We start from the raw sequence: 25,845 nt of genomic DNA on the forward strand, positions 1-25,845 counted from the left end.
GCATCGAAATGCCCCGCATAAAAGCACGTTTGTACATTTTGTTACACACAGGAATTCCTGGCTGTACCCAGCCCTGAGTAAATAGCCAGGGAGAGGCAGCTGAGGCATGACGGATGGAGGTGGTTGGAGAGCAGGGACGTGCAAGTCCACAGTGCAAAGCAAACAGTGAAGGGAAAATGCAGAAAAGCTTGTTGGATTTTCTTTTTTTGTAATCCATAGGTAAGTTTTCCTGTTATGTTGTGCATTTCAAGACCCTTCAGAATGATAAGTATTGATGGATGAAAGAAGTAACCCCTTTGGGGTGTTTTGTTGATTTGATGTTTTGCTTCAAATTCCAGACAGCAGAAAACTTAGAAAGTTTATAATCTTTTTCTCAGTGATGTATTATATGCAAGATCCAGGGCAGTAGTACCTGTAAATTGCCAGAGCTGTCCTTAAGAGCTCTGTAGGTTAGTGAGATGGCAGAAAACCAAGGAGGGCTTTCCTTGGATAGCTTCAATGGGATTGTCTTTGGTTGAGCACCTGCTTCAGGCATCTCTTGCTGTATAATTCATAAAGGGGATTTAGAAACTCCCTTGATGCCAAAGGGAGATCTTTGAATCCCAGGAAGAAACATATGACTGGAGAGAGGGCAAAGTGTGGCTTATTGGAAGGTGCTGCATTACAGGGAATGAATTTCTTCAGTTAATTGAATAAAGAGAAATTGAAAGGTTTGTGCTTGTTTACAGCTTGTGTATGTTCCTGCTATTTTATATGCAAGATATTCTGCAAACTAGACCTTAAATATGGGGGAAAGAAATACCTAAAAGGTTAAAATCCAATCCCTGTACATTAGTTTTATTATGGAACATTTTAAGTACAGGAACTTCTTTTGGAGCACTGTGACTTTGTCATTCATGAGCTAATTAAGGTGGTAAATACACTAACCTCTTCTGTGACTAAAAAAGATACTTGCTTCTGTATGTGATAACTTCCCCTGTGCAGGACAAGCCTTGGCTTTGTTGAGAGTGTCCTGTTGGCAAATCCAAGGCTTGTGCAGGCTGTCCCCCCACGTTGCATAGCACAGCACTCTTGGCTAGTGTTGTCCATGGTTGTACCTCTAATTTTGTGAATGCATTTTGACATTCAGCTCTCCTCTGCCTTATGGGTCACATGCAAATAGAGTCAGTTCATGTCATGGAGCAGGACTGTGGCAAAATGGATTTTTGGTTTTATTTTGGTTGTTTCTTTAGGTAGGCAGTGTGCTGACTTTGTTCTTCCTTTTGGCTAAAATTAAACCCTCTTCCCACCCCACGCTGCTCTCCCACCCTTGGACTTCTATTACACGAGGCATGAGAGACATGCAGAGCAGACCATAGGTTGGCATGAAGTTTCAATTAACTATTAAGTTTTTTTAGCTAGGGATATGATCTAATTAAGCTTGAAGAGCGTGCTTGCCCCAGGTGAATAGAAAGCTTGCCCAAACAAGCTTTGTGGCACCGTGCAAAAATTACTCCCTATCAAAGGAAAAGCTTTATTTTATCCCTACAAATCTAAATGGGATGTAGCAACTTCAGCAGCCCATGGTTAAAGTTAATAAAACCAGCTACTTGGAGACAGTGTGAGTACTCCTGGGCTCATCAAAGCCCTCTGTGCCCATTCCACAGCAGCGTTTCAGGACAGCGAGTGAGGAGCCTCTCAGAGCTTGCAGTGCCACGTGCTTGGCAGAGGAAGTCCCAGGCACTGTCCAGGATTGGGATTTTTGAAATAGTGCCTGTGCCATCCTCCACACTGGAAGCAGCTGGTCATTATAGGCATGATGGGTATCTGGGATCCCTGGCACCAGAGCTCCACCTGCCCCATCACTTGGTTGGCAGCAGAGTCCAGAATTTAAGTGCCATGAAGATTTTTCAAAGCTGCTTGAATTTTATTATTGTCGTTGTGATTTTGTTTCTCATGTCCCTGGCGTGCCAAGTACTGAGAGACCTCAAACACTGGGGTTAATGGCAAAAATGCCCCATGCAGCCAGGACTGAGCAAAATGAAGAAGCCAAGAGGTGTCCCAGAACAAAAGTCCAACGCTTTCAGCATCATCTGGTTTAAAACTGTCCTGGACGCTGTGTCCTGCCACCAGAGCTGCCAGAGCTCAGAAGCTGGATGAGGCACCCACCATTTCATCGTGCTTTGCTGTTACTCCATACTATTTTTGTATGCTTTGAAGAAAAGGACTTGAAAACCAGTCTGTGACTTTCTGAAGTTATCTCTTGGGTATTGGCAGACAATGGAGCAAAACACTGTTGTACTGTGCTGGTTGCCTCTCTACAAATAATCTGCTTCAATGGCAGGAGTCAAAGTGTGGTGCCTCTGTGGAAGCATTGCAAGGGTTATTTGGTGTCTCATTCCTTATCTGGAGCAAAGAAGGGGTGAAGCCAGGATATCTGGGTGTCATTCCAGAGTTACAATTTCCTTTCTGGGTCATATATCAGGGTGGAGAGCACCGGAAGCCTTGGTAAGCACTGTGTATGGGTGCAGCTCCATATCACCACCTCAAGTACTTAATTAGCCAGAGAGCAGGAACTTCAGGAGTGTTCTGATAGTGATTTCCTAGAAGCTGGTGCTCATGGGCTTATTATTATTATTATTATTATTATTATTATTATTATTATTCCAGTTCCTTCTTGTAACTGATGTGAGTTGTTTAATTACCAATACCAGTACCTAACAGGAGGAGTTACAAGGTGGTGTAGAGCATTTGGTCCCTTAAAACCCTGGCACACAAACACACCTGGGGCAGACAAACCCAGAAGGTAGCAAAAGTAAAAACTGATTGTTGAATTTGCAGCAGTTCTGCAGGATTGGGATGCAAGTGATCATGTGGAAAGGAAATTTGAATTGGCAAAAGGCAGGTACCCACTGTTAATGCAAAAGCAGAAGGCCTGTGGCTGGGTGCAGTGTGTGTCAGACAAATAGCAACTGCTTAGGATTTGATCCAGGATAGAGATGCTTCTGTATTTGTGTGCAATAACCATTCAAATAACACCTGCATCATTATTGCAGTTGTGGTAGAGGTCAAAGCCAAGTGGAAAGCAGGGCTGATGGTGTTGCACTTGCATTTTCTTAATGTAGATCATTTCCCCCCGATGGTTAATTAACGTGGAAATTTAGTTGTATTTCCTAAACAGTGAATGCCCTAGTTCAAAGGGATGACTTTCAGTGGACAAAAATAATTCAACTATAAATGGTACTGAAGAGTGAAGTGATGAGGACATATTAGGAGCATAAATATTTAAACCTTTTTTTTCAGGTTAAGTTTAACTTATTTTCTTCATTGATGGCTTGCTGTGCTTTGGGAATCCTGCAGACAGATTTGAATTCTGCGCTTAGGCTGGTGGCATTGAGTACATGTGCATGGCTTTGGTTGCAGGGGGAATTATCTGAATTTGTCATAGGTTTTTGCAAGAAAAAGGTGGAGAGGTTGCTTCCAAAAGATCCGGAGGGGAACAAATTGATGTTTGTCTCCTACTCTCCCCAGCTCCTTTAGCAGCAGAAAGTGGACAGTGCTGTGCCTCAGCCTGACTCACTTAAGGAGGATAAGTTATGTATGCTAGAACAGGAGTCTGAGGGCTCCTTGTGATGCCACCATGAGCAAACACAAGATGTTTCTGAGACAGAAGCAAAGTTTGGTGCCTCCAGACAAAAGTGATGGGGTCTGTGCAGCTTTGGTGACTTGTGATGCTCTGGAAATTGTGCCACCAGGTTGCTGCAGCAGTGGTGGCTGGCCCCAGCACATCCCAGCTGCATCCTTGTCTTTCACAGCAGTGATGGTTTTATTTTTGTTTGAACGAAAACTTAAGGCAGGAAGGTCCAGAACAACTTTCCTGTTTGTGGCAAAGCCCTTCATTTCCAACAAGTACTACCTTAATATTGTTACAGTAAATACACCAAAATACATCATCTGGAGGGAACGCCCAGTCCTGTGGCTGTGAGGGAAATGCAACATCAAAATAACTTGATTTATTGGTGTCAGCTACAGAGTATTGTCCATGCATCAATTCATAATGGCTTTAGATGAGGTGAAAACTGAACAACAGTGCTGGTTAGGGAAACAGCAGATCTGTAATGTGCAGGATGGCCTTCCCATCTGACAGCTCTGGGGACCTGGGTGAGGAAACTCGCTGCAGCTGCTTTTGTATAGAGAATAGTATGACCTGCAGATGGAGGCTTCTGCTGGTATCTTAAGCTTCAGAAAAACAAATATTCCCTCAAAATAACATAAAAAAAATAAACTTCCACTTCTTCCTGTTTTTATAGTTCGCTTGTTTCCTCAGTGTCATGGTTTTGTCTCCAGTACTGTAGATTGTTAATCTTCAGAGGATCAGGACCTTCATGGAAGTATTTCCTGTACATGTTTATCTGTCTTTACAACAAATTAGTATCTACTTGTTCTCCTCTGAATTTTCCTTTAAATAGTAGGAAACTCTCCCCTCAGTAATAAGGCTTTTTTGCTAGAAAAGATATCTAGATGAATCACTGCCAAGGGTTAAAGTACCTTTTTTATGGCTTCGTTGATGGCATCCTTTAGGACATCTGCGAGTAACACCAAGTTCCAGAGGTCCCTGTCCTTGTGTTAGTTTTGGCAAAGCATAAACTTCATTTACTTGGTCGTGAATTCGTCTGGAGGACTCCAGTCTGAGTGCTAGCTGGAATTCCAGAAGAGGGATGCTGCTGCATCCTAGGCTTTCTCTTGAGACAGCCACAGATTTCCACCTTATCACCTTTAGTAAGGTGAGCATTGGCCATTAGTCAGCAGGGAAGTGCCTGTTTTCCACATCCAGATGTTGCATTGCCTTCTTATAATGAGATGGAAACATTGCTACACCAGTAACTTCTGTTAAATTTATCTAATCTCAGCGCAGTTTGTAAGTATATACATTAAATGTGTCAAATATTCCTCCTAAAACATGCATGTGTGTTGGATGGGGACTTAACCCCTGAGTCCTCACTGGGCTCACTGCAGCCCAGCCACATCTGGACAGGGTAAAGACCGGAGAAATGTGATTTCTCCCCTCTCAGAATTGAATGGTATGCATCATCCATGCATTTCCAAGGGAGAGCACTGGATTTTGGATGAGTAACTGACTTTCCCCCTCAGCTTTCTGTTTCAAAGGTTTGGCAGCAGCCTCCTCATGGTGCTAACATCAGGGAAAAGTGCTAAAATCAATAAAAATATCCCTAGACAAAGGAGCAGCTGTGGGCCTTCGCCCCACCTTGCAGGTTAATGCTGGAAATATCCCTTTATCACACTCAGAGGGACATGGGGGAGTTTCCTTTGGTTTGGGTTTGGGGTTTTTTTTCAGACGTCCTTTCACCTTGTGATTTGCCATCATGGTGCAAACTGTTTAGCAGAGTTTGAACTCCTCTTGCTTTTGGGCAATGAGTCTCTCTCAGGAGGCTGGAAAGCCATTGCTGTTTTCTCTGAATATTAATTTTTAGTGGCAAAGGAGGCCTTGCAGGGCAGTCTTGACATGTTGCCCTTCTTCTGCTGTCTCATCCAGGAGCCAAAACATGAGTGTGGGGTGCTGGGCAAGGGCTGCCCTCCCTTTGCACTAATACAGCAGATACCCATTTTCAGGCCAAGGCTCTTCCTTGCTGTAATTTCTCTTGCTCCAAAATACTGGTGGACATAGTAGCAGAGACAGATAAATCCTAAAGTCAGGCTTATAGCTGGGTGAAACTGCTTCAAGGAAAAAAAAACCCAAATTTGTAGATGGAGCATGAAAGGGTAAGCATGCATCTTTTGTCCTTGGCATTAAAACCCCGGTTAAATCTGAGTTTTAGGGTAGGGAAAAAAATGAAGCCATTTTGGATTGAGATAAACACTTGTGGTTTCATTATCATCTGCTGAACATGCGTAGAGTGGTTGTTACACGGCTTGAGACAGAGGAAAACCAGTGTGAAGTTAGGGGGAAAAAATCAGGATATATCTTCTTCCTCCTCTTGTAGATAGATACTTTTATAATTTATTGAAAGTGGACAGTATATAGTATAGATGGGGCTTTGGCCAAACATTAAAGGTAGATGCTTTCTTGCCACAGATCTTCTGCAAGGAGATAATGTTGCTTCTTTTCAGGTTTCATTTTTTGATGCTTTTAAAGCAGTGCTGTGGCCATTTAAATTAATAGACTCGGATAAACTCTTAGCAGGTTTTTTTAGTCTGGTGTTGTGGTGCTCCCCAATGAATCCAGAAGATTTGAGATGGCAGCTCCCAGCTAACAGTGAGTGTACCAAAAACCCTGATGGGTACAGGATGAGAAGGGGCTTCACCATCTTTGCTGCTGAAAGGGAAGACCATGGGGATCTTTGATCCCTTTGTGTATATCAGGGGACTCCAGCTGGCCCTATACTGAACCTGCTTGGAAGGAGTTGGTGTGAGGGCATGAACCTGCAGTGTGTTTAACAACTCATCCTCACTGCCAGAATGAGAAAATAGGATGACCCCAGGATGATTCCCCTGATGGATTTCTCTGCTGTGTGCAAGCAAAATCCCTCTTGCCAGGGACACATTCCGCAAACCCTTGGCACCCACCGTGGCTTTCAGCATTTCAAAGATTCTGCCTGTTCGAGCAGAGCACAGGAAATACAGGCCATTAAATGCATGTGACAGTGTTGTGACCAGGAGCAGGACAGTGGTGGGGAGAGAGGCACAGGCACGCAACTGGCAGCATCTTGAGGAAATGCTGGTTTGTTTGTCCTTTCTGCAAAGCCCTTCGGCCGCGCGAGGGAAGCGGCGGCAGAGATGTAAACAGGAAGGCTGGCTGCAGGGAGAACAAAGTGGGGCTTAGGAGATGCACACAGTTGGCCAGAGGAAAGCAAAGGTACTGGTGAGAAATCTCTGCCTGCTGTAGGACTTAAATAATAAAATCAGTAAGGTAAGAAGTAGAATCATAGAACCACAGAGTGGTTTGGGTTGGAAGGGACCTTAAAGCTCATCTTGCTCCAAAGCTAGACAATTCCCACTAGACCAGGCAGCTCAAAACCCCATCCAGCCTGACCTTGAACACTTCAGGAATGGGGCATCCACAGCTTCTCTGGGCAACCTGTGGCAGTGCCTCACCACCCTCTGAATATAGAATTTATTTTTAATATTTAACCTAAGCCTGCCTTCTTTCATCCTAAAAGGGTAGGACAATCATTCCCCCTTGTCCTAGCACTGCATGCCCTTAGGAAAATAGTTAATTCTGGATGTCCTGATCCAAGGCAGGCCTGGAGACACTTGCAGTACCCTTTACAGGAGGGGAAACCTGCCTTGTGTTTTTTCTGTGCTCTGAAGGATGCAGAATGTGAGGATCACTGTCATAAATGAGGAATAAAATAATTCCCGCATTAATAAAAAATGAAAGTGGAATCATAAGTGTTAATCATCTTCCTTTAAGTCTATAAAATAGCAGCATGTTCCCAAGAGCACTGAAAAGAAGAGCTGGACAAGGTACATTTTAAGGGCAAGATAATGTTTTACTAACACTGACAGAGAAGCAGAATGATCCTGCAAACTTGAGCTGGTTAGGTTAAGTCAGTCCCTGGCAAAACAGAGAGTTGGCTGACAGGAAGTGCAGTCAACATCAGATTGGAGAGTATGAAGCTGGATGTGGTCAGCACAGTTTTACAGGAGTTTTCAGTGATTTTAGGGGCGTAGGTGGATAAAGGTTATCATATTCTGGTGTCTGCCTCTTGGTCTGCAGGTGGTTTTACCATGGAATGTTAAGTTGTGGCGTGGGGCTTTCCAGCCCTCAGAGAGCAGTAAAGATGATTTGAAATCTTGAGGGAAGAAACTGGAGAAGACACCAAATGATAGATCTGGTTTAGGATGTGCATAATTAGTCTGAGAGTACTCGCATGGTAAAAAAAAAATTATCCTAAAGAGAAAGCAAAGATGCAGTGGTTGAAAGACTCACACTTAAGTACCTCTACTGTGAGCTGAGTATTAAAGTGCAAAATAAAAAAGGAGGAGCAAGGCCCTGGTTTTTCAGTGTTTTTTTCAGCGTGCTTTTTAAACCAGTTTCTTATCAAGAGAATGAAAGTTTGCAGCATGCCCTGTGATGAAGGAGGCCATGTCACACAAGTCAGGCAAAGTACAGGGTTAGCTTTCCTGGAGTCTATTACAGCTGTTTGTCCAGGTATCAATTAAGGAGCCATGGAGGAAGGGTTTAATTAGAAGAGAAGCACATGAGGCTTTTCCGGCGTGGAGGAGCTCGGTGCATGTCATTTGTGTAACCTCTTTTCTGGTCATGGATGTTTATTTGGAGTCGAGTAAGACGCTCTCAGCGCTTCCCTTTGATCTGTCTGCAGGAAAATGAAATCCATATGGCCTCCACCCAGATCCTGGCTGGAAATACCCATCTATGCTGGGGTCATTTTTTGTTGTCATACATATGTACAAAGGTCCATTCATCTGTGAGAATGACATTCAAAGTGGGGAAAACATGGTAATGATATGTAGGGAGGAGCATTTCGGTGCTCCTGGAATGGTCAGCAGCCTAAAGCATATCATAAAATGTCTGAAGTCCTTCCCAAGGAGCGACTTTTGTGCCGTTTTTCCTATTTTTGCCATACTTCCTGCTCTTCCCTACAACACAGCTTGATGAACCCAGTAGTCAAGAAAGTTTTGTGGACAACAAGGGCAGCAAAAGTGCAGTGAGTGTGTCTCAAGTGCTGAGCATAAAACTACACTGACCATGTCTGTGAAGTCTTCTGTTAGGGCTTGATGTTTGTTTGGAGAGCATTTGATTGGTTTTTTTTTTCTTTGTTCTATTTTGGGTTTTGTTATTTTTTTTAAATTTAGACAAAAACGGTGAAAAGTGACCTTCTTTACCTCTTACAAGGCACGGCAAGCAGTGCTCAGGCAATATTGCTGTGGTTAATCTTGAGTGCTACACTTCAGGTAGGTTCCCTGGTGTTCCCAGAGGGTGCGGCACAGCAAGGTTCAGTATTCCCAAAAGGGACCTGGGACTGCAGAACCTGACACCTCCCACTGCACTGGAATTGTGTGCTGAGACATCTCTGTGCCCAGGTCACCATTGCCAGGGCTCTGCTAATGTTTTGCTGCAGAAGTTCAGCCCATGGACGTGACTGCTGGTAACAAGGTGACTGAATTTGAATTTCATTCTCCTCACAGCAAGCTCCTCTTGCTCCAGCCACTGTCTCAGCTCTTTGAACTGTGCTTGCAGTTGGCTGGCAGACTGCAAAAGGCAGATCCACCACCAGGTACAGTGTTTACTTTAGACTTCTGACAGCAGAACCCTGTAGCAGCATGAATTTTGCAGGGAAATGGGGAAAATGTTCCTGTGTTGGCACAGCCACTCACCAGTCCACGCTAGGAATTGCAAGAACACTTTGGAGGGTATTTCACTGTAGCACTGAGCTAGCAGTTGGGTTGGGTGTGCAATCTGCTGGACTGGGCAGTATTTAAAGGGAAAAACAATAGTTATTTTAATAATATTTTTTTAGAAGGGCAGCAGCATTGCCAGTCTTGGAGCTGAGGTTTGTTATCTTAGCCTTAAGGTTAAAGAACGTGTGCAAAGGTGAGAACCCAACCAGTGAATGATTCAGTTGATGCTGATCCAGTGATTTGATATCTACTTCCCTTTGGAGAAAACCCTTGGGAGCAGGGCCTGAAGCCAGCTGAATGAGTTGGTGCTTCTTCTTGACTGATGCAACAGCTTCTGGATGTAGACAAAAGGCAAGAGCACTATTTCCATCCCTATGGATTAAGCGTGCTGTAACATTTGTAACCCAGAGCTTTTCTCTGTCTTGCTTTTTCACACTCAGTGTTTGTCCCCACCTGCTCCTGACCCTGGGCAGAGCAGCAGCTCTGCAGAGGGTACTCACAGCAGCTGTGAGATTGTGGTACCTGTGCAGTGGGATGGCTTTTCTGTGTCATTTGTCATCCTGGAACTGTTGGTTAATGTTGCTCATCTGTAAGAACCTTCTGATGGTCCCAAGTCTCCCTGTGTGCTGAGCCTTGAGTTTTTAGGAGGACCAGTGGCAGGATGGTCTGCAGACCAGTAGGAAGGCCAGAAAACAGGAAAGCTTTGGGGAGATATAACTGCTCAAGATGTTGTTTCAAAAACATGATTACAACACAGCTGATTCAAGGATAGTTTTGTCTTACACAGGGAGGCTAATTTCATCTTCCCCCATCCCTTGGGAGGAAAGCTTTAGAAACTGGACTTGCAGCAAAAATTGCCAGGCAGCTTTCTTGAATTTTTCTGGCTGACGTTGCTTTGGACTTGTGTGCTGAGTTCTTGCTGGAGACAGATGAGGATTGAGCTGATGGGTGCTGCACTAAGCATTTGAAGGTAAAAGCAGTGCTGCTGCAGAGCTTCCAGAGGAAAGTGAAGTGGCAGATTCTGGCACATCTGGATAGGATGAGATGTGGACTTGGGATGTGCAATCAAAATCTAAAAAATCCCCCACCTGTTATTTTTAATTACTTGCGTAGCATGATACTCTGGCTGATGAGTTAACCCATTGATTGCAAATGCACTTCTACCAACACAGACTATCCTTTAGCCATTAAATTAAAGACCTTTTTATGTTGTGTGTTGAAATTCAGTAAATGCAGCTGTCCCTTGATACCACTGTGACAAACTTCACATGCTGCCTGTTGTCTCCATCATGGCTTTGGACTGAAGCTTGATTCCATTGTCTTGACAAAAATCCAATGTCCTATTTGCAAAATCCAAGCTGCAAATAGGTGCCTGAAGCTGCACTTGGACACGTGCTTGCTGCATGCTGGAGAGCGGCAGTCAACAAATGTCAGGATGTCATGGAATCAAAATGGTTTGGATGGGAAGGGACCTTTAAAGGCCATCTAGTCCATCCCCCTGTGTCCTCCATGCAGCCTGGTGTCTGCTCACTGAAGCTGGGTTCAAGCCTCCTTGGTCCTCAGCTCAACATTTCCGTGGTCCAACATGAAGTTTTCAGCAGCACCTGTGATTTTAGGTTGTCAGTGTCTGTGAAGTGGGGATGCAGCTTTGCTCTGCAAGATGCTTGCAGGCAGCATCACCTCGGTCACCATTCTCTACCTTGGGGAAAAAGGGATTTTTTTGTCCCCAAATCAGGGTTAAAACTGTTTGGATTTAAGGCAGAGAGAAGCAGCTGAGCCTGGAAACACTTAGCTTTCTTCTCCCCTCCTGCCTAATCATCAACATAGATTAGTTCAGAAACTGGGCAGATATTTTTAGAAGCTGCTTTCAGAAGTCCTAGTGTAACAATTTTTATTCTTGTTATCGGTGCTGAGGTATTTCTTGGAGCAACATTTCTGCTTTATTGAGAGGGCCTTAGGGATCATGGTAGAACTTGTGGGGACATACCTGGCTGAACGAGGGGCTCCAGCAGTTGTGAAGGTTTCTGAGCAGCAAGGGAGCATTTGGGATGCAGTGTCCAAAACAAATCTTGTGTGCAGAGATGCCTTGTGTGAGGATTTATAGCTGATACTTAGAGATACCAACTCATTGCCCACTGCAAGTATTTAAAACTCCATTAAAAATTGTGGTGGAGGCAGACACATTGCAAGGCTGAGTGCTTCCTCCAAGCCTTCTGTTTGGAGCCTTTGTCCCAGCGCTGTGTTGGCAGCTTTGGGAATAAAGTGCTGACAGGCTACCTGAGGAAATCACACCTGCATTCAACTTTGGACCTGTTTGCAGGCCTGGCTGCATGGGTGACGGGCTGGGCAGCACGTTTGCCCCGTCAGCTGCTGTAAACACTCCCATCATGAGTTTATGGCAGCTCTATCGTCATTTTCTTGTTTTTTTTTTTTTATCCCCAGCCTATAACCGGGGTGGGGAAACAAGGATCTTTGGTCGATGTTCCCTTGTGAGCAGGGAGGATATTGGAGTGAGTAATGGTCGGGCTGGGGCTGTAATGTGCAGAATACCTCTGGGATGACTCACGCCACAATGCAGCACATCCCTCAAGGAGACTGAATCACGCATGGGGGGAAGCCAGCTGGGACACACAGCGAGGCTGGCGGTGGCAGTGGTGCCAAAAAGGAGCAGGAAAGGTTTAAAATGCAGAGGAAATGGCATCCCCCAGCAGGTAAGCGCGCTCTGGCTGCGTGTGAGTCCGTATTTTTTACTCTTGGGGTTCTTTCTCCTCTGCCTTCCCCCACATCTGCTCCCACAGCCCTTCTGAATATTGTCTAAATCAGCATATAATTTCTCATTATTGAGAATGTATGAATTCTTCTGTGAAACACAGCGTTTCATTTATGGTTACGTGTCAATTTTTTTTTTCCAGAACTAATGGTCTAACATTCACCCTTGCTTTAAATACCTGTAGGAAAAATAGATGGTGCTTCCCTTGATGTCCCTCTCCATGGACATTTGATGGAGTAAGGGATTTATAAAAAAGGTTGAAGGCAAAAACAATGTGCATGGTGGTTTTGATATAGCCAAGAATGTCTTCTTTTCTTTTTTATGTTCATTTATCTGGCAAAAGATGAAAACCCTTTAGATTTAGACTGCAGTTATCCTGCTTACTCCCTCACCCCTCCTCTGATACAGACCCAGCTGGAACTGAGTCACAGAATTATTTTAATTTTTTAATATTTGCAAAACATTATCTACTCTTCATAGTTATAACATACGTGTCATTGAGGATGTTTACAGAGGGATAAATATAGTTGTAGTCTCCACTGATCAAAATGGAGGAGAGTGGGGGAAAATTCAACTTCCTTTGGGGGAGCAGGTTTTTTTCTTTTCTTTGTAAACTTTGAGTTTACAGGAATATTCTGTATATGTTTGTCTGCAGACATAATCGTTTTTATGGAATGCAGTTTCTGTGGTTGTCAGTTGGGTTTGTTGTGTTGTTTTTTTTTTTTTTGCTAAGTATTGCTAACATAGGATAACAGGAGCAGAGTGCTTATGGTCAGTTTGTTAGGGGAAAAATCAGGGTAGAACTTGATTGTGGGGTTTTTTGAGGCGGGGGAATCAATTCAGGATGCAGATCTTACAAATCTACCTGTTTGGCTGGCTAAACTTTTATGTGATTTTTGCTTATCTTACACGTGATATAAAACAAATACTATCTGTCATGCAACAACAATTCATTACTCATTACTGTAAATGATCGTGCTAATTAGCTTCCTTGTAATCTGTTAATATTTTGTACTCTTGCACAAAAATAGGAGGGCTGGAGGCTGCAACTCTTGCCTGTACTGCATGAGGTGCAAAGCAAATTATTCAGATGTATTATGCTGCTCATTTAACTTCCAAGATGTACCACCATGTGCACCTATAAATAACCATTTATTGCAAAATTGATCCATTCAGCAAATTTGGAGGAAAGTCTTTTTTAAGAGATTTCATTGAATGGTTGCTCATTAAAAGTTTTGTCATTAGTATGTGTATCCCAGTGATGTCATGGCTGCTTTTTAGGGAAAAAAAAATCAACCATTGTTTTGGATGTTTTTGTAACAAGCTTTGCTGTGACTTTAGATAGTTCTAACACAGTTTCAACAATGTGACATAAATGCTTCAATACAGACACAAGTCATAAGTTAATCTGCCCCAGCGCCATTAAAATGTCATTTTAATTCAATATTGTTTGTGTAATAAGCTAATTTCTGTGGAGAGACCTTAAATTCCATGTGCTTGAGCTGTATCAGTGGATCTTTGCTTGCCTATCAGCATCCTTGTAAGCCAGCTTTTTTTTCCCTGAAAAGCTGCTTCCAGTTCATTTGAGGTTTTGCCCACGTGTACAGCACTCTGTGGGGATCACTGGGCAAGTCTGGCGCAGGAAAGGATGTTATGCTGGCCAAAAAAAATGGATTTAGTCCATGCAGGGCTACATAATACGTATATTTTTGAATACATATATATGTATGTCTGTATTTGAGGAATGAATTTTCATGTTCTTCCTGGAAGGATCTGAACTAATTACGGGATTATGAAATCCCATCTGAGCTAGTTAGGATAGAGCTGTTTCTCGCAAACTCAATAAAATCAGCCTCAAATGTTGAACAAACGTTTTGGTGAAAGGCTTCCTTTGTTCCTCACTGCCTCGGCATTTAAGGGAGATGTGGAGGCGGGTGGCTGGGTTGTTGCAGGTGTCTTGGTTTTTTGAGAAGTCCTTTTTCTTCTGGAAAAAGGAAACCAAACAAAACTGCTGTTAGTTTTTTCCTATGGAGGATTTTTGGATGCGCTGCAGTGCTGGAAGCAAAGCCAGGCTTGGCTGTGGAGTCCTGACCCCTCTTCATTTTGCCTTTGGGGCTGCTCTAGGCTCTACCAGCATCTCTGGAGCAAGGAATGTGGAGACTGAATTGTTTGTATTTACTCTGACTGCGTGGAAACTCAAATTTCCCAGGTGCCCTTTTATTTTGGTGGTATTTGATTTGAAAACCAGAAAAATACAGGTTGCAAATTGGTTATACAAGAGTTGGGTTACAGGTATAGTGGTTCTTTGTTCCTGGTATGGTGCAGAGGTGAGGGCAAGGAAAACTTTTGGGAGGTTTTCCACAGTTTTTCTTCAGATTCCATTCTAACATTTGATCTGGCCAGAGAGACACAGATGTCTTTTTTCCTTGGTGATACTTAATGAAAAAGTTTCAAACATGCTGGAAATCTAAAAGGTCTGGAAATACCGACTTAATTTGCTGTAGCTGCATACACTCAGAGGTTTCTTTCAAACAAATTGGTAAATTAGGATTTGAAGAAGCAAGTGCTGGTTTATAATCTGCAGATATGTCATCCATGCTAGAAGGTTCACGCACCAACCAACAGATCAAGGAAGTGGGACTCCAAAAATAGCAGCTTTTAATGTCTTCACCAAAATGTCCCTGCTGGAAACTGCAGAGAGGAGCCTCACAATGCAACTTGCAGCAATCACCTGGGCAGAATGTGATGGCTTTAACTCCAGCTGTTGGAGCTGCTGAGGCAGAGAAAACACCTGGCACTGTGAAATGCATCCAGGTCAGCCAGAGACAGGTTATGCCCCAGTAATCGTAAAGTTATATTTGTTTGAATCCAAATAGTTTAAATTGTGTTTATGTGCCTGGTTCAGCTGAACAGCCTGACCTCTGGTGCTGTTGCCTTAGCAGCCTCCTGCTGTCCTTTCAGTTCTTCCCTGAAACCTGGGATCTGGGAATGTCAATGCATGGATTAAAAGACAGAAGTCCGTGGTGTTGGAACCCATTATATGCAAATAATTTTTACAGGATCTCTCCTGGCTTTGAAAGCTGTAGAGTTGGGAAGGGAGGAAAATATCCAAGTGCCTTATGGCAGCAATAGTGTGGAAGTTTATAAGCTTGTATTTTGGTCAAGTAGCTTGGCTAGAGAGAAGAATATTATAAGTTATGGAAGTGTTCTAGATGCTAAATGTGACTTTAAAAAAAAGTAGTAAATGTAATGGGTTGGACTACATTTTTCCCCCCTTGGGATTTTTAGACATCTCAGATGGTATTTGCAGTTGCTGCTTTGGAAGCAAAGTGGAAAAGAAGAGCAGCTGGTGGAAGGGAGTTGTCTACTTTGACCCTCCTTTTATGAAGACAGTGATGAAGTTAAAGCCTCCACCAGGGAGTGAATTGTTTGGTGTTTAGTCCTGGATGCAGGATTGCAGCCCTAAGCCCCCACTGGCCATTCAGGGGGCTCATGGCTTTGTTCCCCAGTGGTGTTGCTGGAGGTGATGTGGGTTCTGCCTGAGAGCACAGGATGATGGCAGCCCCGTGTGTACGTGGTGGGGGACAGCGCTTCTGTCAGCCTCAAACGTCACCTGTCTCTGAGACACACAGGTGCTTTGTGAGTTGGACTAGAGGTACCAAAACCAGGGTTCAGTGATGACAGAGGTAATACTCAGTCACTTCTTGTTCAGGAAAGTTCTGTGTCCTCCAGAAGTGCAATTATACACACTTTGTTTTACTTCTGTAGGTATATATGCATACCCACAAGCTATAATTTTTAAAGAGTTCTCCTTTCCTTCCAGTAAAAACAACACGTGCTTTTCGGCGCTACCTTTACTCCCCAAGTTCTTTCTGTAGCCTTTTTTTTTCCTCAGGGTGGGGCAGGCAGACAACCTGGAGCAGCCCTGGAACACGCTGGCTGGCTGCCATGCAGCTGGGTAATCCCTTCACATTCTTTCTTCCCAAGCTTTTAAGGCTGTTGAAGACAAATCTGTAGGGTTAAGATAGCATTTAAAAGCGTAATTAAGAACAGTTTGCATGAAACGCATAGAGCGTGGGCCATAAACCCAACAATTAGAGCAGTCTTAAAAGTTTCAAGGATCCAATAAAACAAGGGGAACTAAGGCTACTGTGGGGTTTTCTCTGCTTGTTTCATTTTTAGTTATCAGGACCTCATTAATTGTAAAGGACCAAATATTTTCATGTACCTCATTAACCATTTCTTGTGAAAGAGTCAAATTGCAGTTACCACAATAAAAATGCAGATGGATGGCTTGAATGGGGTTGTTCTGCTCCTCCAGTGCACCAAGGTTTCATCAGTGGCACGCACATGGGATTTGCAGATCGCTCTCCTTTGCTCCTCAGGGTTTGGAATACTTGGAACCAGCCAGAGCCTTGATGCAGTCGCGTAAAATTAAATAGCAAAGAAAATAAACAGCTTTTACACTAAGGAAGCGAGATCCTTATATGGAACTGAAATATTTGAGTACCTCCTAAGTATTTATCAACACTGGCATGAGGGAAAGAAGCATTGCCTATTCTAGGCTTGTGGATGGAAACAGCAGGCAGGATTTAGACATAGAAGACCGGAGGAAGCTAGCTGTGTGTAGCCTTGAAAATTCAATGTACAGCTTCTGAGTCCTAATCCAGTGATTAAACCAAGCCCTCAGAACCCTTAACCACCTCCTTTCCTTTTATCTTTCTTTTTTCCCAAGTCCCTTGGCACAGGCTGAGCTTTGGGAAAGCTCCTGTGGCTGGAGCAGAGCAGGGGACGGGGCTCTGCAGGGAGCCCAGCGTCACTGGTGACTTTTGATCGTGCAGGAAAGCGTGCCAAGGGATTACATTAATTGAGCCAGAGCTCTGCCTGCCCTGCCAAAGGTGAACCCTTCTGCTGGGCAAGGCTCTTGTCTAATAGGGGAGCAGAGGTCATCTTGGTGGGCGTAGGGGGGTGGAATCTAGATTTTGTGGCTTAATATATTTAAGGAGGTTAGTTTTTGGGGTGGGAGTAGCACAGTTTAAATGGTGTTTTCTCAGCATGTGCTGGCAGAGTTTGTAAGGGCCATAGGTCATGGATAGATGTGGATATGAAGAGGAAAACCATGTGGCTCTGTGCCCCACCAGACTGTCCTTGTAAGGGCAGGAATAGTCATGGCACCTAAATTTAATATATAGGTATCCAGTAATACTCAAATGTAATTACAAGCCTGGAGAATTCACTGAGAATGAGAGGTGATGGAAATGTGTGAGTGACTGTCAGGAATCACAAAGTACTGAGTAGCTGCTTCTTGCCTAATTTTCCTTTAAGTGGACAATTTCTGCAGCAAAGTAACTGAAGGCAACATTACTTTTGGGACAGCCAAAGGCTCCAGCTGCTGCCGTAAAAGTGAATGGTAAATCCTGCAGGAAGCTGTAATGCCAGTGGCAATTTTCAAGTGTGGAAGGAGAAGCAGCAGTTTCTCTGGATGACTTTTGTGGGAGGATAGGAGGGAAGGTCGTATTGAGCGGCTCTGACTTCAGAAGAGAGCTAAAAATAAGTGCAGAAAGGATCCTTGGGGAATAGTAGAAAGATATAGAAACGTATAGTTGGCTTTCTTTTTACTTCATCTGCTAATTGCTAATCCTTATAGACCATATGGGAAAGGTACAGAGAAGAAAACAAAAACTGTCTTGGATGGAAGCAGCTCAATTTTTGCACAGTAGGAAATTAGCTCAAGTATTTTGCTTATTTCTGAGTATCAGGAAGTCAGGAGATTAAAGTTGCCACTGCAAAATCTAGAAACGGGTTTTCATTAAAAAATAAAAAGGTAGCTGGATCCATTTATAGACACGCTTGCCCTGTTTACTGCACCAGGAAGCTGCTTTAAGGACTCAGGCAAAAATATTCTTAAAAACCTAGTTTCTCAGTTCTCTGAATACCTTGTGTGTGTCAGCTGTGGCTGTGTATCAGATTGGAAAGCTTTTTATCAGCCACTGCAAAGTGCTCAGGGCAGCAGGGGATGAACTTCCAGCATCTGTGCACTGCCACCATTATGTGGGTCCAGTGAGAAACTTGGCGTATCCATAAAATCAAGGCTGTGGGGAGAAAGTTGCAGCCTGTGTTTTGTGAGATCTGTGCAGCTCCAGAAGAGATAAGCTGGTCCCAGAAGATGCTCACTGCTTCCCTTGGTTTGTCCTCAAGCTGCCTTCAGGTAGGATCCATGAGGCCGCTTGCTTAGATGTCAAATCTGGTCGTGGTAGAGAAAGGGAAGCTTGGAATTGAAGTGTTAGCACCTGAAACTGCTGCAAAATAGTCTGAAAATGAGGCAGTTGTACCTGGTGCAAGGTGAAGAAAGCTACTACTGCTTGTCACATTGTACAGGATGTTGGGAAAATACCTGGATACAGGGAGGAATTTCTTTCCATGAAGGATGATGATACCTGCCATTTTGAAAGGCTGCCTCTTGGAGCCCTCTGTGTGTTGATCTTCCTACTCCTGGTGAGGTCACCTGGTGGCCTGGAGATGGACAGTCCCTGGGCACTTTCCTTTGCATGTTCCCCTTCTCTCGCCCCTGTTGGGGCTTTTCTGCTTCCAGATGACCCCGGTGATGTCCCCAGTAGATGATGGATGTGGAAAGGGTGCAGGAGGTGGCCTGGAGGCTCTGTCAGGGCTCATCTGAACCTTTGTGGTCGGCTAAGATCTGGATTGTCCCCAGATATTAGCTGCTTCCAGAGTAGCTTCTTGTGAGGTTAGGATGCTCAGCAATTCAAAGCCCTGTGAAATGCTGGTGAAACTGTTTTAGGGACATGGTGCAGCCCTGATGACCTGAGCTGAGCTGATTCCCATCTCCTTTCACCTGAGGTACTAGCTGGAGCCACAATTTGTGGGGTTTTCCTCAAAAAGCTGTCCCAGATCTGGAGGAATCGGAGTGTCATCTTCCAAAGCCCGCTTCACGAATTTCATCACAGAAGCCTTGAAGCGCTTTGTTCATGGGTTTTTTGAGCTCCTTGTGTTCTTCCAGCACTTGGGAGCCCTGATACCCCAATGTGGGAGTTGGCCTTGGGGTGGTGCCGGGGTCACCCCGCTCTCTTGGTCCCTGTCCCTAGCTGCAGGAGGCAAAGAGCGTCAGGGACCATGGGTTGTTTGATGCGTGCGCCGACATCTGGAAGCCTGGCGGGTTCACTCCTTGAGCTTTGGTGTCACTCCTTGAGCTTTGGTGTCACTCCTTGAGCTTTGGTGGGCCTCTTCCCTACGGTGGCTGGAGCATTCCAGGCCATCCACGACAGAGGTGGGCTTCCATCCGGAAGGGATGGAAGGGATGGAAGAGGCTCTGCGCCGTGCGAGCGCCGCGGCGCGGGGAGGAAGCGCGGCGAGGCGACGGCGGCGCTCACCAAAGGTTGTGTCTCTGTTCTGTTGCCCTTGCAGTGACAGCTACATTGTGCGAGTCAAAGCTGTGGTCATGACCCGAGATGACTCCAGTGGGGGATGGTTGCCGCAAGAAGGAGGCGGTCTCAGTAGAGTTGGCGTCTGCAAGGTCACGTACCCGGAGGGCAATGGAAGAAGTGGATTTCTAATCCATGGTGAAAGGCAGAAAGACAAACTGGTAATAGACCCTAATTCAACTTTTGTCTGTTCTTATAATGGGAATTGTCCCAGATGTATTGGTATTGTATTCTTGTGCAAGTTTGTTGTTTGGTTGGTTGGGTTTTTTTAAAAAATATATAAAAAACAGGCATGTGCAAATAATACCGGATTGGACAAAACAAACCCAATCCTCATCCAGAATTGCCATCTTTTGCTACCTAGGCTGGTGTGATGCCACCTGGAAGGAGCAGGTAAATTTTTTGACATCCACATGCAAAGATCCCCTCTGAATGAAAGAGGGCCTGTGGTTTTTCCTTTTTTTTTTTTCTTAGACCTAGTGCGGGGGTAAGTGAGAAGTGAATTGAAGTGTAAAGAGCCCATGAAGCCAGTCACATTGCACTGAGTAATGCAGTGCAAGCCTTTTAAAAGGGCCATGAATTATTTATGCTGCGTGCTGTTCAAGGTTTGAACAAGCTGAGTGAGAATATGAAGACAAGTTGTCTCTTATGAATTGACACACTTGGTTTCTCCTGGTAGCTGTTTATCTAAAAAGGAGCTCTCTCCTATCCCTGCACAAATCAAATTAATAAAGCCTTTTCCTGATTTCCAGGGGCCACTTGAAATGTTATCGTTTGTTATCTTGTTTTTATGCATTTGATTCTTCTGAAATGCTCTCCTGTGAAGAAATGGGCTAGCTTAAAAGCAGCACTTCCTCCACAGGCTCAAAAAACGCATTATTTGAGTCAGAAATGATCTTGCTTTCAGAAAGATTGGTGTTCTAAAGCTGTTTCAATTATGGTTTGTCTTTCGCAATGCTGTTTTGCTTAGGATGCTTTTTTTTGACATTATTTGGGAGCCATGCTTATGGTTTTGAGGGGTGGAGTAAGACGTGACAAGCCATTCCTGTTGTCCCTGAGCATCACTCCAGAGACGGTTTTTGGCACAGCAGAACTTGAGATGAGTGTCTGGCTGGGGGTGAACAATTTAAAAGCGGTGAGGGGAGTGTTGCAGCACCTCCTAAATTGGCTGCTGGTGGATAAAATTTTCTGTTGAGCAGAATTACTGAGGGAAGAGGTTCTCCTTCCTCCTGAGCCCCTCGCTAGCTTAACCTGTGCCACGCTGTGTTCCTGGGGTAGGGAACGAGCGCCTACTCAAAGCACAAGCAAAAGATGAATGTGCAATGGTTTTGAGAACAATCACAGTGTCTGGTGTTTATTAGTCATAATTTGGTAGGGAAGGATGTTCCCCTGTGCGAGGCATGACTTGGCTTGCTTTTTGTGCCCAGCCTGAGACGGTGCTGGCTGTGTCCTTGGGGTGGGAAAAGTGACTTTGCTCCTCTTTTGGGGCTCACGCCCTCCCAGGTGGTGCTGGAGTGCTTTGTGAAGAAGGACCTGGTGTACACGAAGGCCAACCCCACCTTCCACCACTGGAAAGTCGACAACAGAAAGTTTGGGCTCACTTTCCAAAGCCCCGCTGACGCTCGAGCCTTCGACAGAGGAGTGAGGAAAGCCATCGAGGACCTCATCGAAGGTAGTGTGGGGGTGGATGGACACTTCCACCCTTGGAAGAGTGGGCAGGGGCTTTGAGTCAGGGAGCTGGGAAGAGGGATATGTTTAAAATCAGTTCCTGGGCTTGAAGGTCTCTTGTACACATGTCCAAGTGCAGTTGGGGCCCTTACCCTACAGTGAGGCAAGCCCCAGCTTTTAAGAATTGAGTTTTCTCATCCCTCAGAGGAGATAAGCTGATTCAGTCAAGTATTTTTCTATCCTGTCTGTGCAGACTTCTCCCCATTATTTATCATCGAGTTTGTTGTTACTGCCTTTTTTTTTTTTTATAGGCTTGGGTTTGATACTCTAGTGATGGCAACTCAAACAGCCCAGGCTCTTTATTTGCAGTCAAATCTCATCTTACCGAATCTTCGTTAAATCATAGGATTTAATTCCTGCCTGGAGTTGAATAAAACTTTGGTTTGTTTTTGGTTTTATTTTGCAGTAATTAATTTTGTCTGCATCCTCTTAGTTGAATGGTATTTCTTGAAGACTTTGTTGTGTTTTGGGGTGTTGTTTTTTTAATTCTGTAAAAAACACGTTTGAATTGTCTGTGCTTTGAAGTTGCCATAAATTTTTCCTTTTCACATGTCGTTGCAATCAGGCAATCACAATACAGCTATAATTCAATTGTACTTTATTTTAATGAAATTTGATTCTTCATGCATTTTTTCCTGATTTTTTTTTTAACCATACTGCTTTATGTAGGGACTTAGTAGTCGAAAGCCTTTTGCCTTCTCTTCCAGTATGACCAGGATATTTTTATATATGGTACATATTTTTATATATGGTACATATTTTTATATATGGTATATATTTTTATAGATGCTACATTTTCTGAGGATGCTAACTCAGATGTATGTATAGATGTGTATTTTTTTTGAGGACATTTGCTCCATAAGACAGCTTAATGCTCTGGATGTCCTGTCCTTACTTTAACATGAACATGGTAGATACAGGGAGAGAATGAATCCTCCAGGGCTCCTTGCTGGTAAATACATCATCAGTTAGAGGAAGGATGCTCTCAGTTCATGTGCTTTTTTTCTATGGCACTAATATCAAGAAGCTACAGGTAGACTTGCTTCTTTCTTCTCCTTGTTAAAACTGTGAAGCATTTTGAGTCATAAAAGTGATGTTTTGTGTAAGTGGCATGGGATTGTGCAAACTTTCAAGGAGATAATAACTCAGCTGTATTGAGTAGTATTTCGGACATGCCAATACTTGGCAGCTCCTGTTTCACTCTTCTTGACCCATTTTACAGTGGAGGTATTGAAAATCAAATTCTGCTGTATCTCAGATACTTCCAAATCAGCAAATCTATCCTTATCCCATTAACAGTACAGGCTGATCCTTATGAATGTGTTCCTGGTTAACTTCCAAATAAGGCTTTCTGAATGAAGAACAATAACTTGCTCATGCACACACAGCGTTGGGCAGTGGATTTCATTTTTTGTTCATTCTTTGTTCACATGCTTGATCAAATTCAGCAGGTGATATTAAGCACCACTAGGTGTGCATTCAGAACTTCACTTCATGAAATCACTGCTTTATTGTGGATATTGAACCAGTGGTTCATTCCCTGTAGCATCAGAAGTTTGGGGCACAGGTACAAGAACCTTGTGCAGCTCCACAGAGGCTCAGCTTTTTTTAATTTTAAAGCTAATGTAGCAAATGGCACAAATGTTTCCACATTATTCAGTGTTTTAAGTGGGCTTTCACACTTAGCTCTGCACATCTTCGTGATGATGCAACTGAGAGCAGCCAAGGCTGGTGCCAATAGCGTTATATAAAACACATTATTTTAACAAATTTCCAGAATGAAGGCGGTACAGAATGTTCTCTCCGTTGGTCAGGGATGTGATGTGGCCATAATTCAGTTTAGCAGTGGGCTTCCATCAAAAAACAGACCTTTGACTTGAGGGTTCTCCCTCCAGCAGATCTAATGTACCTAATGAAAATTGCACCCCAGTATTTTTATCTTGTGTGTGGTTTTGCACATATCAGCTCCTTTCAAATACTTTTTTATGTGGGGCGAAGTGATTCTCTGAGACATAGGTGATAACAAAGACCTTTAGAGTATATAACAGCTTCCAAAATTGAAAGGAAAAAACCCAATCTAAGTCTTCATTGTCAACGTGAGGTTCATTTTATTTTAAATTAAAGGCTATTTCCCCCACCCCAGATTTAGGGAGTAAGTGAAAAACTCATACCTGGTTTCTTGACAGCTGAGAATCAGCCCAGGGCACTGATTAGTACATAGCTTTACTATTCTTCAGAAATCAGTCTTCTGTCATTGGAAATGGTAACTGGTGTTTTTATCATTGTTAATTAGCATTGGCAGCCACACAGTTGCGTTTCAAGAAACACTTCTTCAGATTTTACCTCTCCAACCCAGCTACCAGCAGAGAGGTTGCCCTTCCTTAATTTTAGCCGCTCTTTCACGCATCTACAACACACAAATGTGAGAATCCAAATGTTTAACAGCCTAAAAAAAAAAAGTTTAATGGAAGTGTCATGTGTTTAAAAAGTTCTGGTTTGGTTTTTTCTAGGATCTACCACTTCCTCGTCCACCCTTCACAACGAGGCCGAGGTCGGCGATGATGATGTCTTCACTGTAAGTACACGTCACCCCAAGTCCTTCTCTTTTATGGTCAGGTTAGAAAAGGGTTTTTCTTTCTGTGCCTCAGGGTTGGCGTTCAGCCACCGTGGTGTTTGGACACTGGGTGTGTTTTATTTGATGGAGGTGTATCCTCCACAGAATGTGAGGCCTGCTGTTGGCCTCCTGTCACCACGTGAAGAGCGTGTCAGAGCGGGTGATGTCAGGGGCTAGAAGTGAAGAAATAACCACCCTTGAATTTCTTCTGGCTTAGACTGAGGTGATGCACACACCTGCTAATACTTCTCTCTGTCCTTGAGAAGTTTCCTGCAAACTCAGGTAGCTAGCAAGGGGACTGCTACTCAGGGAAATGAGGTTTTGAATCCCAGTTGTAAGTAAACAAGCAAACTTTAAAGGTGTTCGACCTGTGCATGGAACGTAGAAAGGTCAGACAGCTGTTCTTCAGGTGGAGGAAGGCACAGGAGTGTGGCATCTGTCTAAGCAGCAGTGACTTAAACAGGAGTGAGCTGTTGGAGGTTGATTCCTAGTGTTGTCTAAAATGTATTTACAGAGTTTTGCTGAAACTAAAGCTACTAACTTCAAAAGGGAAGTTAAATAGTAAAAAAACTCCTCAGGTGAAAATGTGACTGATCAAGGCTGTTCTGTGGGCTGGAAACAAGTTGCTCACATTGTATACCTTTTTTTTTTTTTATAAGGTTGTTTGCTCACTTGAATTCAACCCCCATGTGCACATATTAGTTATTTTACAAACACCCTCCTTGTCCCATGGGGCCCGGGTGGCAGGAAGGGACAAGTGGGATCTCCTCATGCAGCAACAGCAAACTCAGAATTATCTTTGGGATACATCCCTGGATTTTTAGGTTGAAGGAGGAAAAAAAGTCAGTACAAGCCTCAAGCTGCTTGGAGATGACTCCCAAGAAGCATGCAAAGCCAAAAGGTGTTTTTTGAAGGGGACGTGGGACCAGGTCAGGTTCCCTGCTGAGCTTTGACCGGATCTTCCCCGCGGCCGGCGCGTTGTCCGCATCTGTCCTTTTGTCACGCTCAGGGAGACAAACAACAGCAGGCAGGGTTAAAAGGTGACTTCCTGCACTCTGCAGCAAAACTATCATTAGCAGCTGCTTCCCAACTACCTGCCAGGAGTGATTTATGGGCACTGGGACACGGACAGAGCGGGGAGGCACCAGTGGAGCCAGAGCCTTTTACCAGTACGTGCTGCTGTGTTCCCAAATTCGCTGGTTGAGCTGTGCACTGCTGGGGGTGGACAGTCACTCTTGATGTGTGTGTGGCTCTTCTGTGATCATCAGAAAGCGGATGACTGTCAAAATGTGCCTTGGATGGGTGTGTGCCAGCTCTCACTGGGTTACACAGTGGAATACTCAAATGTTTAAACAGTGACAAGTGGCCTGTGGAAACAGGAGGAGATATTTTTGCTAAAATCCTCCTGGTTGATGTTTAGGCACCTGGGAGTGCTCCACAATTCTCCACAAGCTCAATCCTGTAGCTGAGTGTTGATTTTTAAACTGAAAGAATGATTTTTACAAGGAGGAAGAACTTTTTGCCTTTAGGTAGGTGTCGTTTTACATTGAAAGAGTTGGATGAATCCTGCCCCAGCTGCATCAAAATCACTCAAACTCCTGCGTTTGAAGAGGCAGAACTGCAGGAGATTTTTCCCACCTACTTGACCCTGGGGAGGTGACAGGTGACTCCCTGCCATGCGGACATTTATGGGGTAGGATGCCTGATGGAGAAGGAGGAACAAGCTGCTCAATAGCATTAGCAAGGAGGGAAACCTCAGCAGTGTTGGCATCTTTTTGGGATTTGGGGGAAGGAGTTGTGTCCTCCCTGGCAGTGCTCTCTGCAGGGTTTTGTGATCTCCACAGTGCAAGAGAGACCTCACTGGTGCTGGGACCTCACATGGTGCTGTTTGTCAAGGTGGCACACCAGGGTGGATGGGTTGTCACACCAAA

General features: G+C 44.1%; 1 protein-coding gene across 2 annotated transcripts in view; it reads left to right on the top strand.

Annotated features, from left to right (window-relative positions):
- Window positions 1-25,845, top strand: part of SPRED2 (sprouty related EVH1 domain containing 2) — a 57,640-nt gene that overhangs the window by 12,921 nt on the left and 18,874 nt on the right. Inside the window, exons 1-4 of one of the 2 annotated variants that reach the window (XM_063391559.1) lie at window positions 11,727-12,074; window positions 19,556-19,733; window positions 21,076-21,244; window positions 23,811-23,875. In XM_063391559.1, the coding sequence (XP_063247629.1) occupies window positions 12,058-12,074; window positions 19,556-19,733; window positions 21,076-21,244; window positions 23,811-23,875 (429 nt within the window). In that variant the 5' untranslated portion in view covers window positions 11,727-12,057. Of the gene's footprint in view, window positions 1-11,726; window positions 12,075-19,555; window positions 19,734-21,075; window positions 21,245-23,810; window positions 23,876-25,845 lie in introns of those variants that run through there. The other variant, XM_063391558.1, reaches the window with a different exon arrangement.

Source organism: Prinia subflava, chromosome 2 (assembly GCF_021018805.1).
Source record: "Prinia subflava isolate CZ2003 ecotype Zambia chromosome 2, Cam_Psub_1.2, whole genome shotgun sequence".
NCBI classification, from domain to species: domain Eukaryota; kingdom Metazoa; phylum Chordata; class Aves; order Passeriformes; family Cisticolidae; genus Prinia; species Prinia subflava.